Source organism: Aquila chrysaetos, chromosome 6, assembly GCF_900496995.4.
Source record: "Aquila chrysaetos chrysaetos chromosome 6, bAquChr1.4, whole genome shotgun sequence".
Taxonomy (NCBI): domain Eukaryota; kingdom Metazoa; phylum Chordata; class Aves; order Accipitriformes; family Accipitridae; genus Aquila; species Aquila chrysaetos.
The window spans coordinates 4,675,581-4,692,167 of record NC_044009.1 but is presented as its reverse complement, the minus strand read 5'-3'; the positions used below and the strand labels follow the sequence as shown (position 1 = coordinate 4,692,167).

Below are 16,587 nucleotides of genomic sequence, written 5' to 3'. Positions count from 1 at the left end.
AGAGAAGTTAAGTAACCATTTGGTGTTTGTGGTGGGCTTGGGAATAGAAGAGTTTTCTCTTCCAAGTCCTCTTGGTGTGCTTGTTTTGCCTACTAGAGCATGGAGTTATAATTATGCATGGTCCAATAGAAGAACTTCTTAAACTCAAAGCCATGTAAAGATGCCAGTTTTCACATTAATACAGCTTCATGGGCCAACTGTATACTGTTGATTTCTTCTAATGCCACCATTGACTCATTGCCAAAACTTGGGAAACACAAGTAAATGAAAAGTACATGAGAAGAAAGATGCTGTATCTTGAGTAATACAGAATCTTGATCCTATCATCTGTTTGGATTTTTGTGTGTATTGGCCAATTGCATGCACTATTTGAAGACATTGTGGAGATGGTTCAGTTGATTTCATGGAGACTCTGACAACTTCCTCTGTTGGTTTCTTAAGGCTTGTTATTAATGATTGTGTTTAAGGTCTCAGAGAAATTAACTGTAGCCATTGTTCTTCAGGTGTGTTGTAATTTGCGTGTTAAGGATTTTTTTTAATAGAAAAAAAGTTAAGGATATCTAAAAAAAAGAGGTCACACAGGTACATTTGTGGTGGTGCTTGTGTTTTGTGTCTTCAACAGTACTTTAGAAATGAGTGTCCGTGAAGAGCTATTGAAATCTATCCATTTCAGGTTTGAGAGACAGGTGGCTATGTAGGCATTTGTAAAATACCAGTGAGAAGTGTCGGGAGCAAATGTTGTACCTATAGCAAAAGTTTGCTGTGACCTTAAAAGATCAGAAAAGACTGTTTTAAATGGCACGTGTGCAGTAAAGCTTATCTGTTGGTAAAGAAGGAGCTCTCAGACTAACTGGTTATTCAGTTTTTTTTAGTGGCCTGCACTCTTATTCCCATTCCTCCTCCCTTTTCATGTGTTTAATCAAAAAAGAAAGGCAATTCTAAGACAGGAGGATACCCTAGCATGAGTTAGTGGCTGACCATCTACAAAGTCTTTGCTTTCAGTGTGGCATTTTTTTGGTAACACTACTTTCTCTAAGAAAATGTTTGCTTTGTATGAAAATTGTTAACAAAGTACGTCTGAATGCATCTTGCAAGAACTGTATAGTGTTGCGGACATGCATGAAAAGTGCAGAAAAATAATTGGTGTGGGAAATGATGTAGCTGGGTGCCTGAACTGCAGAACAGTTGCTTTTGTAAAATTGGGAACTGCAGACTACAATTAGCTGTCATTAATTTTGTTGAATAGAAATATGTTCCATTTATTGTACAATCAGGAGCCAGGCTTGAATGAGTTTAAATAGATGAAATCTAAATTATACTGACAGTCCATTAAACAGCAGCAAAACCCCTTAAAGAAAATGGATTCACTATGATACCAGTTTATAATAAAATCATTTGCCAAATAAGAACTGTAGTCCAGGCATTGGGAATACTCCTGTGAGTTTGAAATGAACACAGTAAATTGGTTGAACCATTTATTGCAGAACAGGGCTCTAACACATTGTTTTCTGACAAGGAGCCAGCAGTGTTGCTTGGAATCTGCTCAGCAGGAAGTGACACTAAAAGATCAGACTAGCAATTTGTTTGTTGTCAGCCATATGGGGGGAAGAGAGGCAACTGTATAGCTCCCTACCTGTCAGTGGTAATATTTTTCTAGTTAAAACCACACGTTTCTACGTTTGTTACTAAACCATCATGCCAAATGTATTGCTGTAGTTAGAGGTCTGCTTCCGCTATTGACCTTTGTTTTCAAGGGTTTGGTAATTTTCCTGTATTTGGCATACAGGCGAATTCGGATGTCAACATTTGGAATTCGGTGAATGTTGCAAATATTTTTCTGATCTGTTGAAAGGTACCACTTGGTTATGAATGATCTGTAGCTGCTGGTATCATGCTCTTAATCGTATCTAACTGTTCTGCATGGTGGTGGTGAAGGATTGTGGCACTTGACTTAAAGTACCTGAGACATGGAAATGAAGAGCCCTGCTGCTTGGGGTTCCTGCTAGCTTTGGCTTGGGCAGAGGTATTTCTGGAGAACAGTTCAAAATTGCCTGATCATGCTTCTTTACTGATTGGCAGAGGGCACTAGGACAACTAAGCCTTTTAATTTTAGACACCAGAATGGAGGAATGTAAATATCATTTAATCCTCGGATGTAAATATCCTTTAATTATTTGCCTGTCCCACAACTAGTATTCAGCATATATACATATATATACACATGCACACATGTGAAGAGTGTCTGTCTGTCTGTCTCCCTCTCAAGTCCTTTTATATATATGATTCTGTAAAGTCTATAAATAAAATTCTGTGTCCCAAAGAATTGGGGTCTACCTTGAGAAACAGTTGGGTTTCTTCCCCCCCTTATTAAAAAAAAAAAAAAAAAAATCCAGGATGGTTCTGGTGAAACAAACCAGTCTCGCAGGGCTTGCCTGGAGACTTTTATGGTTTCTCAGATCCATCATATGAATTTCTGCTGTGGTGCAACTGAATCTGTAGACTAAATGAGTGTTGGGATAACTGCTATCTCAATATTAAGTTAGAAGTGGTGAATGTGAAACAGGAGTGTACACATATGCTGCAGGGATAAGTATACCTGAAGTATGGTTTTAAGCATAGTGATTGAATGGTTGAATATAGAGCATGTGTTACATGATTACATGAGCTTGATGATTCATCTTGTTGTTTGTGACAATGCGAGAGTTGATGTATGAACTATTTAAACTTGGTGTCCGACAAGCTCCCCTAAGTTGTACCTAAGTTGTTAAGACGAGTGGTGTTTTTACACATCTGGCATATTGTTTTTCAGAACCTCTAACTCTAACATAGAATATTTAAAGGAAAGCAAAATGAGGGAAGGAATGTGTAATCCAGTAAGATACTGGGATGTCAAAACTGTGAAATGCATGTATATTAAAACTCTGGGTGCTTACAGAAACACTGAAGTCTGAGCTTGTGACTGTTGAAATACAATGGTGGGAGGTTGTAGACAATTCTTTGACAATGGCTTTCAAGGAATATCTTTCCTGTGGAAGTGTGGTGCTGTGCAGAGAGCCTAAGGCTTTGTTTCTTGGATGATGCCAAGTGTTGACTCATTAGATGAAATGTAAAAGGATTCTGATGGTGAAGATGGTTACTACATAAACAGCAGCATTTAAGCTGATAAAGGTTCATGTGTTCAGAAAAGTGAGGTGCTTGGTTTTTTTTTTCCAAAAGATCTTTAAGCCCATGTATTGAAGCTCTAATTTTAACAAGAGCTTTTAGTGTGGGAATATTAATGTAACCCTTCAGAACTAGGGCACATCTGGTGAATATCACAAGCCCAAAGGCATAATGACTCTGTACCATGTGTCGTAGAAATACTTCATCTCCGGTGGGACATTTTACACGAAATAGGAAAGTAAGCAAATGTGCTCTATGGTTGGAGACAGGCAGTGAATCCCACTAGCTGTGCAGGGAACTTAAGATTTCTTTACTCTATCTTGCTATCATAGTGGCAAAGGTTATGAAAATCCCTTTTATTGTCTTTTTTTTTTTTTTTTTTTTTTCCATTTCTTCCTGTTGGAGAGTTTGCTGGTTTGTCACCAGTAAGCTCTGTGGTGTAACAGATCAGATGGTTAACTTGTCTGAGGTGGCCCTTGGAAGTTGACACATGGATGTTATCTTGCTGTGGAGAAAGCCAGAGTGTGAATTTATAGCACACCCATTTTCTGTGTGGTTACTTGCTTCATGCTTGCTCTTATTTACTAATAAATGCAGGATGATGCGAGGATGACTATTCTTCAGTAAAAGAAATTAACTTATACTTTGGTAAGTGTGTAAGGATGTTCAGAGCAACAATTTTTGCCTGCTGTATTTCATCCTATAGCTTACTTTATGTTAACTTCTTTGTTTTGCTGATTTTCTTTACTGAGTCAGTGTAGATAATCAGGCATCTCCTTTCGTTTTCCATTACTGGTATGATTCTGTTGATAAAGGGAGTCATGAGCCTTGCCTAACAAAACACTTCCTTAAGTTCAATTTTCAAGGGATCTTTGCATGACAGAGCAGCCAATACAGAATGTAGTTGTTGATGCAACTGTAATAAGGACTAGAAAAGAAAAAATGACTGGGAAGGGAAGGAGACTTGGAGGGTTTGGAGGTGGACAGAATACAGGCTAAGAAAAATATTTCAGGGTTATCACTACCTTGCAAGTTAGAGGGAGCAGGGAGAAGGTAAGTGAAAGAATAATGGTGATGGAGTACGCGTAGAGGGATTAACTTGTTTATGTTTAAGCCAAGGCCTCTTGTGAATTTGGATTTTTAGTCAGCTGGGGTTTGGAGAAAGACTGTCATAGAACAGTGAAGAGCAAGCACTGGGTGTGGAGCCAGTGTAGTGGTGTTTGTGAGTATTTGTTGGCCTTTTGAACTGTATTTTGGTTTGTAGGGAACTTACCTTGTCAGGGTTTCTCTGCAAACATGTATTGCCCCCAGTGTCAGTAGCTGCAACCAAGTCCACTGACGTAGTACACTCAGAGAGGGCAAACGAGTGACTTACTCAACTTGGATGAGTAGGCATGAAGTGGAATGGCTTAATTACAATTATGTGCCACTCAGTCCATAATTCTATGTAGTAAGATAAGTAACATTTTGAGTGTTGGATAGTATTTCTTTGAAGATCAGGGGGCTAGGAATTATATATCACCATAGAGCAACTTCCATGGACATGACACTGAGCCGTTCAGTTGATGACATGTTTAAATCAGGAAATCTATTGTCAGTTTGATTTTTTTGTTTGTTTTTGTTGGGCTTTTTGAGTGGAAAGGATTGAATGTTAAGGTTGGTAGAAAAGAATATTAATATTGCAGGAGCAAATAGATGTCTGAAACATACTTGTACTGTGAGTTCTTTTCTAGAATAATAAATGTTGAAATAACTGACCAGAATTTCTTTTGGGTGTCTGAAGGGAGACTACATATGGGTTCATTGTATTTTAGGCTGACAAACAGCCTCAGGCTTCAGACTTCCATTTAGTGTGAAGAGAGTGCATGTCACTCCAGTTATATAAACCTGCTGATAAGTAAAAGAATTTGAAAGGAAGTAAACTTGTCTGTGTGAGGAGCATATTTATTTTGTGACTTTAAATATTTTATTTTTTTCTTTCTGACAAATGGGGCATCTTTTGTAGTTGTCACGGGCTTGGACACAAAGCAGTCTGAGCAGTAGTGATGAGATTTGACTGAAGTTGTCTAAGACTATGCAGAAGTTCTCTGTAGCCCTAAAGAGCTCAAAATGTTCCAGAAGTATGTGATCAGCGGAAAAAAAAAAAAGGGTGCAATAGCACATTCCAGTATGCTAAGGATAAGGAGGGGCTATTCTGTATTTTTCATGGGCATAAGTCTTATCTACGCAGGTTCGTTGCATTAGAAAAATGAAATACAGTTTTTCTTTGTTGCTTGGGTCCACATCGAAGCTGTTCTTCAAAATAATGTATTTGTATTTTGGATTTCTGGTAAGTGAAAGTAGTTGCTCTTTATGGTGAGTTTTGAGTGGCTAATGTGAATGCATCTGTAAATGTTCTCCTTTTGGCACTTCTCCTGTTTCTAGTGTTCATGACATTGCTTTGCACCTGGATTAACTTGTTTTCTTATCTGTATGGCCTCTATTGCTTTGGAGACATCTTAACTGGATGTCATCTTTGTTTTAAATCTTGGCAGGCAGCCAGCAGTGCCTTACTTAAATGCAACATAGCAGTGAGTCAACATGTTTGCTTTGTCCATAGTAGATGGCAGATTCTCTTACTTCTGTGTCAGCCATTTAAGAGGGATGCTTAGCTGTTTATTCTGCATGCTGTCTGATAACACTGAAGATGAGGCTTGCAAAACTGAGATATTAAAAAAATTAATCTTCGAAGTTGTGGTGTTTTCCTGTATCTGAAATCTTGTAGCTTTTTATACACATTCCCCAGTGAAACCTGAAAAACTTCCTGCAAATGAGTGGTGGAACATCATGTAAATGCATGATTCACCTGGGATACTGAGCAGTTGGTTTGAGTGAGTAGAGGCCTGTCTAAATGGAATGATTAGCCAAGGAAGTCTGGGATAACAAAACAGTGCAGGAATACTTTGATATGGTTAAATTGCTATAGCTTCTGAATAAACTGGATTGAATCATACTGTATCAATGCAAGGAGGCGAAGAGGATGCATTTGGTGCAAGGCAGTTCAGATGCTTACCTCCCAAGAGAGACTGACTTAATAGCTTCTGTGGGGTTTTCAGGATTTTGGATGAAGAGTGCTGTATAAGTGTGAGTTACAAATCAAATAGATTACTGTTCTGGTGTTGACGGTTGATTACATGTATCATATTTCAAGCTTTTAAAATGAACATATGTGTGCTGTTGCAACAGTTGCTACAGTCCTATCTAGGCAGGATTTGAAATTGGTCATTTGGAAAAGGCAAGTAGTACTTGAAATAAAAGGACGTAATTCTTTGCGATTCTACAGAGACACTGAAGGTTGTTATGTAAAACTGTTTATTGTTATTTTCTTACTAAAGAAAAAAACCCCAAGATCTTAGTGCATTTTACTTTCATGAAACTCTTTTCTATTTCTCTTGAGACTCCTGGTGCAAGGCATTTGGTTTGTCACATTATAGATAGTGAAAATATGCAACAGAAAGCTTCAAACTGATACTACTTAGATGCCTATATAGCCTTGCTATTTAGCATAATTTCCTGTGATGCTGCCATCATTAAGACAAATCACTATATTTAGTAAATACATGGTTACCATTAGCATTTTTGAAAGATTATACTCCTGACCATGTCTTCTCCTCTGCTCTAATGCTAGAGTGGCATTAAGGATTCCTAATAAATCCAATATATGAGTTAACTCTTTTTCATCATTTCCTTTTACTTTGCTTTAAAATTTAGAATTCTTTGCTCTAAAAATTTACTTAATGCTTATAGCACAAAAATGTCTCTAAACACCTGCCTTTCTAGTGTTGATTGTTTCACTCTCTGGTTGATTCCATTATCCTTCTTCTCTTTGTTACTATCTCTCAATTTAGTTGGGGTGAAGTTTACATCTGGTGGGCACCAGCTAAAGAGATGCTAGCTGGATTGAAGTCGGCTTCTTACTTTTGCTCGCAATTTTATGCTAAAAAGAGCATAAAAGTGCAGAAGCTCTCAGAAGACGCCAGGACTCATAGGGAACTATAACTGACAGCAAGCATAGGGAAGGTCAGTGGTGGTGTTTCTCATGTAAGAAAAGCTTTTGGAACTTGTGGCCTGAAGTCACGAATTCGTTTCAGTGCTATTTTTGTGGATGCTTTTGTAAAGAATGATCAAAGCTTATTACAGTAACAGAAATTCTCAAAGATTTCAGTTAAATTTGTGTAAGTTAAATAACATTAACTTCTAGTTAATAGGAAAAAAATTCAGGAGAACTGTTTGCTTTGGAACTTGAACGCTACATTCTGATTCAGAACAGTCAAGCTGTGAGTTGTTACATTTGTGTGTCTAGTGGGAACGTGGACACAACTCTGCTATAATTACATTCCTTCTGTACACTTGGAGAGGAGCTTTACTGATGCTGATACAATTATGATTTCAGGTTAATCCAGATTCTTATCCTGTGTCTTTGACTCTTACTATAAAATAAGCAATAGATTTTTCAGCTTAAAATAAATCTATTTTGTCAAGCTCACTTGACTTTATCAAATACTGTTGTGAAGTGATTAACAGTGCAATTTGCAATGGATGGAGAACGGTGGGGTGAAGAAGCCTGTTTTACAAATAGTGTTGCAGGTGGAAATTCGACACTTGGATTTACAGGCTTTGCTTCAGATAGTTACTATGGTTATGTGATAAACCAGCAGGAAGTGACTCCTTGCGTGGTTACAAGGCCAAGCATTTGAGAGGATTCAGATGCTCTGTTAAAGTCTATGTTCCAGGCCACCCCTTGTGCACTGTTGCTGTCACTTGGCCCTCAATTCGTACTTTCCTGTATGTGCTTGTGAGATGCTCCTGAGCAGGTGATCTGTTCTCGGAACTTGTGCCCCATGGATTTAGTTTTTTCAGTCAAGGAATTGCCTAATCTATTCACAACTAGGTACTATTTGTGCTAAATTGATTTTATTCTGAAGAGGATGGTCTAAGTAACTTTTCCCCAGTTCTTTTTTAAAAGCTCCTAGTACTTGAGTTCTCACAGCAAGGTTTTGGTGACAGTTGAAGTGATTGCTTTTAGCTGTTTGTCAGCATTTAGATTTTCTGGGGGATGTAGACCACAGTGAGCTGTGCTTGCCATTTGAGGAGTTTCTTCAGAAGACTTTCTGCAGAACTCAAGGTGACCTGCCTGACTGTAATACTTATGTGCTCTGACCTCAACCTGATTTGTAAGCACCTGAAGACCAGCATCTTTTCCAGTTTAGATGGAAATCTTGGGTCAGTATAACTGAGAAATACTTTTGCCTTTGAATTCCTTCAATTGAACGTGGAATTCTAGCTATGCTGATCAGCAGGCTTAATTTGAGACTGGTACCTAGAGATTATTTTATAGCCTACTGGGGAAAAGAGGTACTGCTCTGCTGTCATGGCTTTGCAGTTAAAAAAGTCAGTTCGATGGGTAGTGCCTATAATGAGGATGCTGGAGGTGAACAGTTTTGCATCTGAAACTGTGTACTAGGTTTCAGGTTTAATTCTTCTGGGACTAGTTTTTTAGAAACCTTGACTACGTTGCCTTGACATACTGCTGACATGGGACAAAATAAAGGCCTACTTGCGAATTTGTAGAGATGATCTGAAAATAGAATTTAGGAAGGTAAGGGAAGTTACAGAAAAGGAAAATAGAGAAGAAATTTTACACTTGAATTTTAAATGACTGGTAGAAAAGCTAGAACTATTTCCAACTTTTTTCCCCTCTTGGTCTCACCACTGAGATAGAGAGGAACATCTTCTGGTATAAGCAGAATGCAGATTCTGTGGCTATGAAATGTCCCAGCATAGGAAGAGTTTTTATGGCATGAAGTATTGGACTGTAACTCAAAAGTTCATTTCCTTGCTTCATCCAAAAAAAACCCCAAACCCCAAAAAAACAACTCTGAAATCTCAGCCTGTTGCCTGACTACTTCAGGCTACAATTTCTTGGCTGTAAAATGAAGATATTGGTGTTTTTACTAGAATACTAGTATAATCCAGTGTTGCTGGGTATGACTGTGCTTGTAGCCAAAAGCAGCAAGTCCAGACCCGCATGATTGCGACAAGCAGTGCAGAATTTGGGGAAAGGTGCTACGTGCATTTCAGGCTTGGTTTGCCAGCGAAGTTGCTTTGATCCTGGCAAAACATCAGTTATCTGAAATTAAGAGATGGGTGGTGTACACCTCTGTCTCTCATCAGAGCAAGATACTATACTGCTGCCACATTTAAAATCAGATGCACAACCATGTAATTCTGGCATATATCATTGAAGTGCTATAGATTTGAAAAGCCTGGCCTTTTTCCAGCTTGGTTGATGTGGCTACTAAGACTCTTCCTGCACTTTAGATAGTCCTAAGGTAGCTCTGCTAAATAGCTGCCAAGTTGCTTTGTTTTAAATAAATGTTTGAGTTAACTCTCAGTGGCAAGAGAATTCCTGAGTACAGGTTGGGTTTCAAATGATTAATGAAGGGTTTATTTTTTCTTTCAGAAGGAGGATGTTTTATTGCTATAAACAATAACAATGCATCCTTAGCAATGTTCTTGGTGGAGCATAAGAACTAGAAAATGTATGTCTTGAACAACGTTTAGATTTTACAAGGCTTGAAGCGGGGTATTAGTTGTGTTTTGAAATGTGTGTTAAAACTCTAAGACTTTGGAATTTTTCTGTAGAAATACAAAAAGGTTCATGGAGAATCTTTCGTGAATAGGTGGTGTTCTTTGTGCCTTCTGTCTCTTGAGTAGCAGTTACCTATCTGAATATAAAAGGAGAACTCGATGACTGTCCTTTAAATATTTGTTTGGCTTTGGGAGTAGCATCTTTGCCTTCTAGCAAGCTGTGTGTGAATTCTGATTTCTAAGGTCATTATCATTAGTCAGGCACCTCTTTCCCATCCTTGCTGTAATTTTATTCTGAGGCACTGCTTTTGTTGCGGTTATTGCCAAGACTGTTTTTAATACAACAGACCTTATTTTACAGCAACCTTGTAAAGTCCAGTTGTCAAAAGCAAACAAAAATAATTACGCAGTTTCTGTCATGTCAAATGTAATTTGAGAAAGCCCAGTCCTTCCCTGAGGTAAATCTAATTTAGTTTGCTGCATTTCATCTGTGACTGGTTGCCTTGGTTTTCTTCACAATTAGAAGAGGAAAATATGTTAGTGCTAGGTTCTTCATAGCAAGCTAACCACAAAAGATCTGATTAGTTTCCTGTCTTATTTTGATCTGGTTCATAGGTTATGACCTGGTCATTTTTGTTAACTAAATTCGGAATGGTCTTATATGACTTTCTTCTGTTTTTCTAGCAAAATGTCTATTCAAATCAAAGTTAATTTTTATGCAGTTAATTCCCTTATTTATCATCATAAAGCATCTAGTTTCTATTTTTAGATCACACTTGGAATAAATTACATGTTATGCAAATGAAATGGTGGCTCTTTCTAAGCTTAAGCTGTTTTTTAATTTATCCTGTTTTTATGTTTTTTTTTCTTGGAGGTACAGAAGTTAATTTCCATTATTTTTAAAATCTTGTTTTTTTTAAAGATTGCGTATATATTGAAAGTCGCCGGCCGAATACCCCGTATTTCATCTGCAGCATTCAAGACTTCAAACTGGTAAGGAAAATTTTCACATATCTTCCTTTTCCCTGCCCCATTCTCCAGTGAGATGGCAATATTTCTTAGTCTGTATCTCCTCCTGTAGCTCCTCGCTCCTTCTGCGTAAATCTTTAGCTTCTGAAATAGTAGCTGTTTTGCTGTGAAGACGGTGATCTATCCTTGGTATAGACGTAGTTAACTGGGCTGTAGAATTCAAATTGTGGTCTACATCATCTTAAGGTTTTGTAACCCACAGGAATACTAACTTTGAGTTGAGTGTTGTTGGGAAATTGTGGCTCAGTAAGTTAAGTTTTTCCTGGGAAGTTAAATTTGGCTGTGCCTTTACCTCTAGCTTTATATAGCACAGCTGTGTAAATGGAAGCACGTGGGCTGACTTGCGGTAGCCTGTGTATCTCAGCTCATTGGTGTACTGACAGTTGAGAATGCAAAGAGAAACTATGCCAGTATGACAAGATTGATTTGGAAAAATATAAAATAACATTTAAGAATACTTTAACTCTTTAACAGTGAAAAGTCAGGGACCTGTGCAAGAACAGATTTGTTGGAGTTGTGGTTTGCCCCCTTTAAGTGTACAAATTCAGATTAAAAGGTTAAACATTTTTCTTCCCAGTATGCTGTACCTGCACGGAAAACCACTTGCTGCTTACGCAGTGCAGAGCAGGAAGCTGCTGCCTGTTTGACACAAACAGGCGCCTATGCTTGTATTGGACTTTGCAGCGCTTTGGGTAGTGTAACTGTAACCGCTGATCATCTTGCTGTTGTTGGTTTATGGAAGTTCTGAATATGTACTAAAATGTTCTTCTTATCAATGCATAGTCTAGAGATGTAGTTCACCCACTATCTGTTGATATCAGAGTATATCTTCCTTTTCCAAGGTTTTTGACTCAAGTCTTCCATTTTACTCCTTACAAGTTTATTTTGTGAGAGCACAGTGAAGGAGAACATGTAGACTTTCTTCAGTACTGATGTCCGTGGTAGTGCTTGGCATGGGCTTGCTTGCTTCCTCTGCCACCCCCCCTGCTTTTTTTTTTTTTTTTTTTTTTTTTTTTTTTAAGGAGTTGTTGGATTTGTAGTTCACAGGTTCTAGCAACGGGTTAAGCCGCAGTTGTACTACTCTTGCACATTAGCAGGTGCTTTTGTGTCTGACTGGAATTACAATGTGATAGTTGCCATTCTGGGCAATAAGTTCCTGCTGAGTTGCATTAATTGCTCAGGATATTAACAACAAAAGCTGAAGCTTCTGTTGTCATCATTGGTCTCCTACAACACATTAAAGCTGTTTGCAAAACTATGTGGGAAGTGTATTGCAGTATGTTTTAATACCTTTAAAATTTTTTTGGAGTGGTTTCTCTTTTCTCATGTTTTCAATGTGCAAAGGATATGACATCAGGGTTGCTGGCAATTTTGCATGTGTTTTCACATGGAAGTAGTATGATTGGTTTAAGTTTTCTTCCTGACATGAATGAAAGGAACTTGTAAAAATGACAAAACCAAAAAGACCCTTGATGCTGATTATACTAACCAAAATTAATCTTCAGTGTTGTCACTGTTGATTTTACTGTTGGGGGAAAGGAAAGACGTACAGTGGAAAGGACACTTGATTTCTCTTCTAGTGTGAGATACCAACAGGAAAAGAGTCTTGTTTTGCCTTCAGCTAAATATGTCAAGCGAAGCAGGGAAGTTAAAGACAACAGCTTTGAAATGTTGCCTACTAATTAAGTACGCTATCATGTTAGTTGTCATAAACTAAAAGTTTTTGGCTGAGTGTATGAGTCTTACCCTATACTTCCTGTGTTCTAGGTGCAATTCAGGCACAGGAGTTGATGGTGGTGATGGTTTTTTACTGACAAAAACAAAGAATGTAAGCTTGCATTTAAAAAAACCCACAAGGAGGGAGTTAAAAACGACCATGCAAATGCTGTCTGATACCCTGCAGGATAGCACACATGTAAAAGGTACAGAGGCTCGTTCTGGGGATGAGGCTAGAGTACCATTCAGTTTCATTCTTAAGTAAACTGGGGTTTAACTTGCTTTTTCCAGTAAGATCTTAAATCATAATTAGATACGATTTTATGTTTATTGCAGAACTAGAAACTGGTTCTGTGAAGTCTGGCAGTTCCTTCCAGTTTAGTGTTCAAGCTTCCTTCATTTGACAGAGAGATGGCAGCAGGCAAAAAGGTAGAAGCAAATACTGAAGTAGAGAGTGGTGTATTCCCTGTAAATGGGGCTTACTCCCTTTCATGTTACTCAAGTTGTATTAGAAACAGCATCTTTGTGGTTAGAACTGTTTTGCCTGCTTCGCTTTCACAAATACCAGTGTGGAAAAAGGGGTGAGATTACTTACAACTTGATGAAGTCATACTACTCCAGAAGCAGATGTTACAAATAATTTCAGAGCACCTTTGTACTCTAGTGTCTGCCTCTTGAGTCTTGGGGAAACCAATAATTGTTTTCCTATGCATGCTCTTTGCAGTTCCAGCAATTATGGCAGGTAAAATGGTATACTTTGTTGCGTTAGCTTATATTTCCATCACAAGTTTCTCTTTACATTAAGATGAATCAGCTCTACTAAAAATTACACTAGAGGAACAGCTCTTTTGCTTTCCTGAAGAGCAACTGCCCTCCATCAGTGGCCATAAAATCCTTGTGATGAAGCTTTGCTTACTGTAATTTCTTCGTAACCTGTCTGTTGCCATCCTGTGTTTTGTTGCTGTGTGTTGCTTCACATGAAGCAGAGCTGTGATGCTGTGGAGATCAGTCATTCCCGTTGTGAGTTGTATTAGTTGTTGTATTAGGATAAGCTGAGGTTGGGAGGAAGAGCAGCAGATTTGGCTTCCAAGCATTGAGGGCAACTGGAGGAGGATAGCTAGATTTCTAGGTCTGTCTCCTGAGTGAAAAAATTAAATGGTGCGTTAAGGCTGGCCATGTGGGAAGAAGTTAAGCGATTTGATCAATCCAGCTTAACTGTGTTAGAAACTGTCATGGGTAACATTTATCCTCTTTTGTCTTTACCATTTCTGTGGTACTGGATTCCTCCAAGCTTTCTGGGGTTCATGTAAATAACTTTGTGGAATTGAGAAGTAAACTATGATTAACTATGATGTGTTGTGTCTTAGGGAAACTGTCAAGAAGAAGTGGCACTTAAAGTAACTGTCGTGTCCTTTCTGGTCTGCCATTGCTTCAGTACTTCCATAACACGAGTTGTGCTGTAAGATTAATATCGTCTTTCAAAATCACTTCCAATAATGTGTTGATAGTCTCAGATGTTCTTGGGGAGAGAGCTAAATAACACCAGCACCAAAGGTACGACAAGAATACTGTTCTGCTAGGTGAACTTCTTGGCACGCTTTTAAGAAATGCACTGACTATTCCTGCAGCTGGGAAACCACTTTGAAAAAGCAGGGATTTGAAACCTGTGGGATGACAGAAGGGACTCTGCTTGTTCCTTTATTGCTTGTCCTTTTCTACTCTCTAGCGCTAGTCATGAGTTTTGAAACCCATCTGTAGTAGTTCAAACTTGCTGTTTAGCATCTACTCGGCATAATGCGCTTCTGACTTCGAGAAGGAAAATGCACACGCAATTCATGGTCAAACTTTGTAGTTCTTGTTATGCCTAATTCTCTATGATACTTAGAGGGGAACTGTGTTAATCTAATGATATCACCACCACCCCACCACGACCCCCCCTGCCCCCCCCAGCCCCTATGCCTGATGTCCATAGTTCTGGTAAGTGGTTTTGGGTGTAGTGGTTTAGGAATGGTGTTTTTATTTTTTTAAAAATGTTTCAGTACACAAGGACCACCAGTAAGGTTAGGGGATGATGAATGAAACAAGGTATCTGTTAGTCTTCAATATGAATGCTGATGAAGTTTCCTTTCTCCTGCAACTGTCTGTGAATACAAGTGGTAACTTCCATTTGTTTCACTTTTTCTCGCTAACAATGTATGTGTAGAATATTCTTCGTGAGAAGGCAATCAGGAATAATTTTTTCCTTCTTCAAAAGCTATTTGTGTCTTAAAAGCATGAAGACGATAGTGGGGTTGCTTGCGGCCTTTGAGTGAATGAACTTGTAATGTTGCAATGGCTTTTATAAGGTCTGCCTTCTTGTCACCTTGTATTTAAACTGGTGGTGTTAGAGCTTTGGTCCTAACACTTTACTGCTCAGTTCTGTTTTGAGTTCAGATTTATCTTATGCTTTTGGAGACTTACACCAGGTTTGGGAAATCTTTTGCTTTACTGCGAGCGTTCATGTTGAGTAATTTCAGAAGGATTGCTTGCAGACATACTGAGCATTCACATCTTCCATTGAATTCAGTTGACAGGGAGAGTACTCAACAGCCAGAGGAACAAAGCCAGGAGTTTCCAAGTGTATTGCCTGGCCTGATAATCTTATGACTAAGTTGCTTGTCTTTGAACTTGAATTTGCGCAGATAGGAGGAGGGTGGGTTTTTTAAAATTGATGGTGGTATGGTAAATATGAATGGAAGATACTTCAGTAGCTTGCGGCAGCTTAAGTTCCCTGATGTTTTGCTGCAGTGTTGTGTTCTGGTTTTAGAATTACTGCATAACTGAGACTCATTGTAATAGTGAAGTTTTAAGAAACTAGTCAAATTCACTGTTTTTGTTGTTTAGAATGATGTGTGATATGAAAGGTACCACAGGGAAAAAATTGTTGTGTGTCTTCAAGGAAGTTTTTGTTTGTGTCTTTTTTTCAGCGGAAGGTGCCTTGCCACAAAATGACAATTGCTGTGAAAAAGACTTTCTAAATAGATACAATTCCTTTCTGATGTAGTATTATTCTTTGAATCCAAGGAAATGCTGTGCTTGTTTAGGACCCAAGCCAAGGGTTGGAAATCAGGGGTGTGAGGTAACAGTGAGTATTTTTAAGGCACAGTGTCTTGGATCTCTTCTGTTATTTTCATCTGTCTGAACTTTGCTTAAAAAAGCAGATGGATGGTATGCAGAAACAGGGAGTGAGTGAAAACTCGCTTATACATTTCAGCTGCTGGCTGCATGCTGAGATCTGAGTGGGTTTAAAAACCAGCTGCCAGTTTTAGGAGCGTTTTAGGTTCAGAAGTTGGTAAGGTTTCAGGATGGATAAGGCAAAGGGATAGCAGAGAAAACGTGCAGATATTTTCCTTTCTCTGTTTTTCTACGAATTAGCAGTGCAGCATTGGTCCAATTTATCCATTAAATCAGATGCTTCCTTATACCATTAAAAAAGTTCTATTCTTTAACAGGTCATATTTTTCAGCTTTTGCCTTCTAATCTGTTTTGTCTTTGCATAATCAAGAATTTTTCTATAGTGGCCACTAACTGGCGCTTGCTAAATCGTTAGTAAATTTTAGTTACGGCATTAATTCTGACAAACTTTCTTTGCGTTCATTCTGTGTGAATAACTCTCTAGAACTGATTACCAGTATCTATCAGATACTTTGATAGAGAGGCATGGGGATCTTTCTACTGGCAGTTGGTAGTCCTTTGACAAACCATCTCAGCTGTGGTGGTAAAATATTCTATAGGAAGTCTGTCAATCTTCAGGCAGGCAGTAGAATTTAGCATAAACGTAATTTTGTTGACGGTTCTTTAAAGGCAAAAAAAATGCTGCCAAACCCATTGTAGCTGGATCTGAACCAGATCTAGTTGGCAAAGCTTCCTCTGTGCAGAGATCTATTAAATTCCACAGAGATGGACAGACCTAATACAGTGCAATAATAGACCTGCTGGATAAAAAAAATTTACAGATTTCCAAATAGTGTCACTATGTTGACTTTTTTACTATACCAGATGTCTTCGCTA

General features: G+C 38.4%; 1 protein-coding gene across 5 annotated transcripts in view; it reads left to right on the top strand.

Moving 5' to 3' along the window:
• The window catches only part of RERE (arginine-glutamic acid dipeptide repeats), a 257,327-nt gene that overhangs the window by 88,371 nt on the left and 152,369 nt on the right, over positions 1–16,587 (top strand). For all 5 annotated transcript variants that reach the window (XM_030017393.1, XM_030017396.2, XM_030017395.2 and 2 more), the window contains exon 3: positions 10,715–10,785. In XM_030017393.1, coding sequence (XP_029873253.1) covers positions 10,715–10,785 — 71 coding nt within the window. The remainder of the gene's footprint in view (positions 1–10,714; positions 10,786–16,587) is intronic.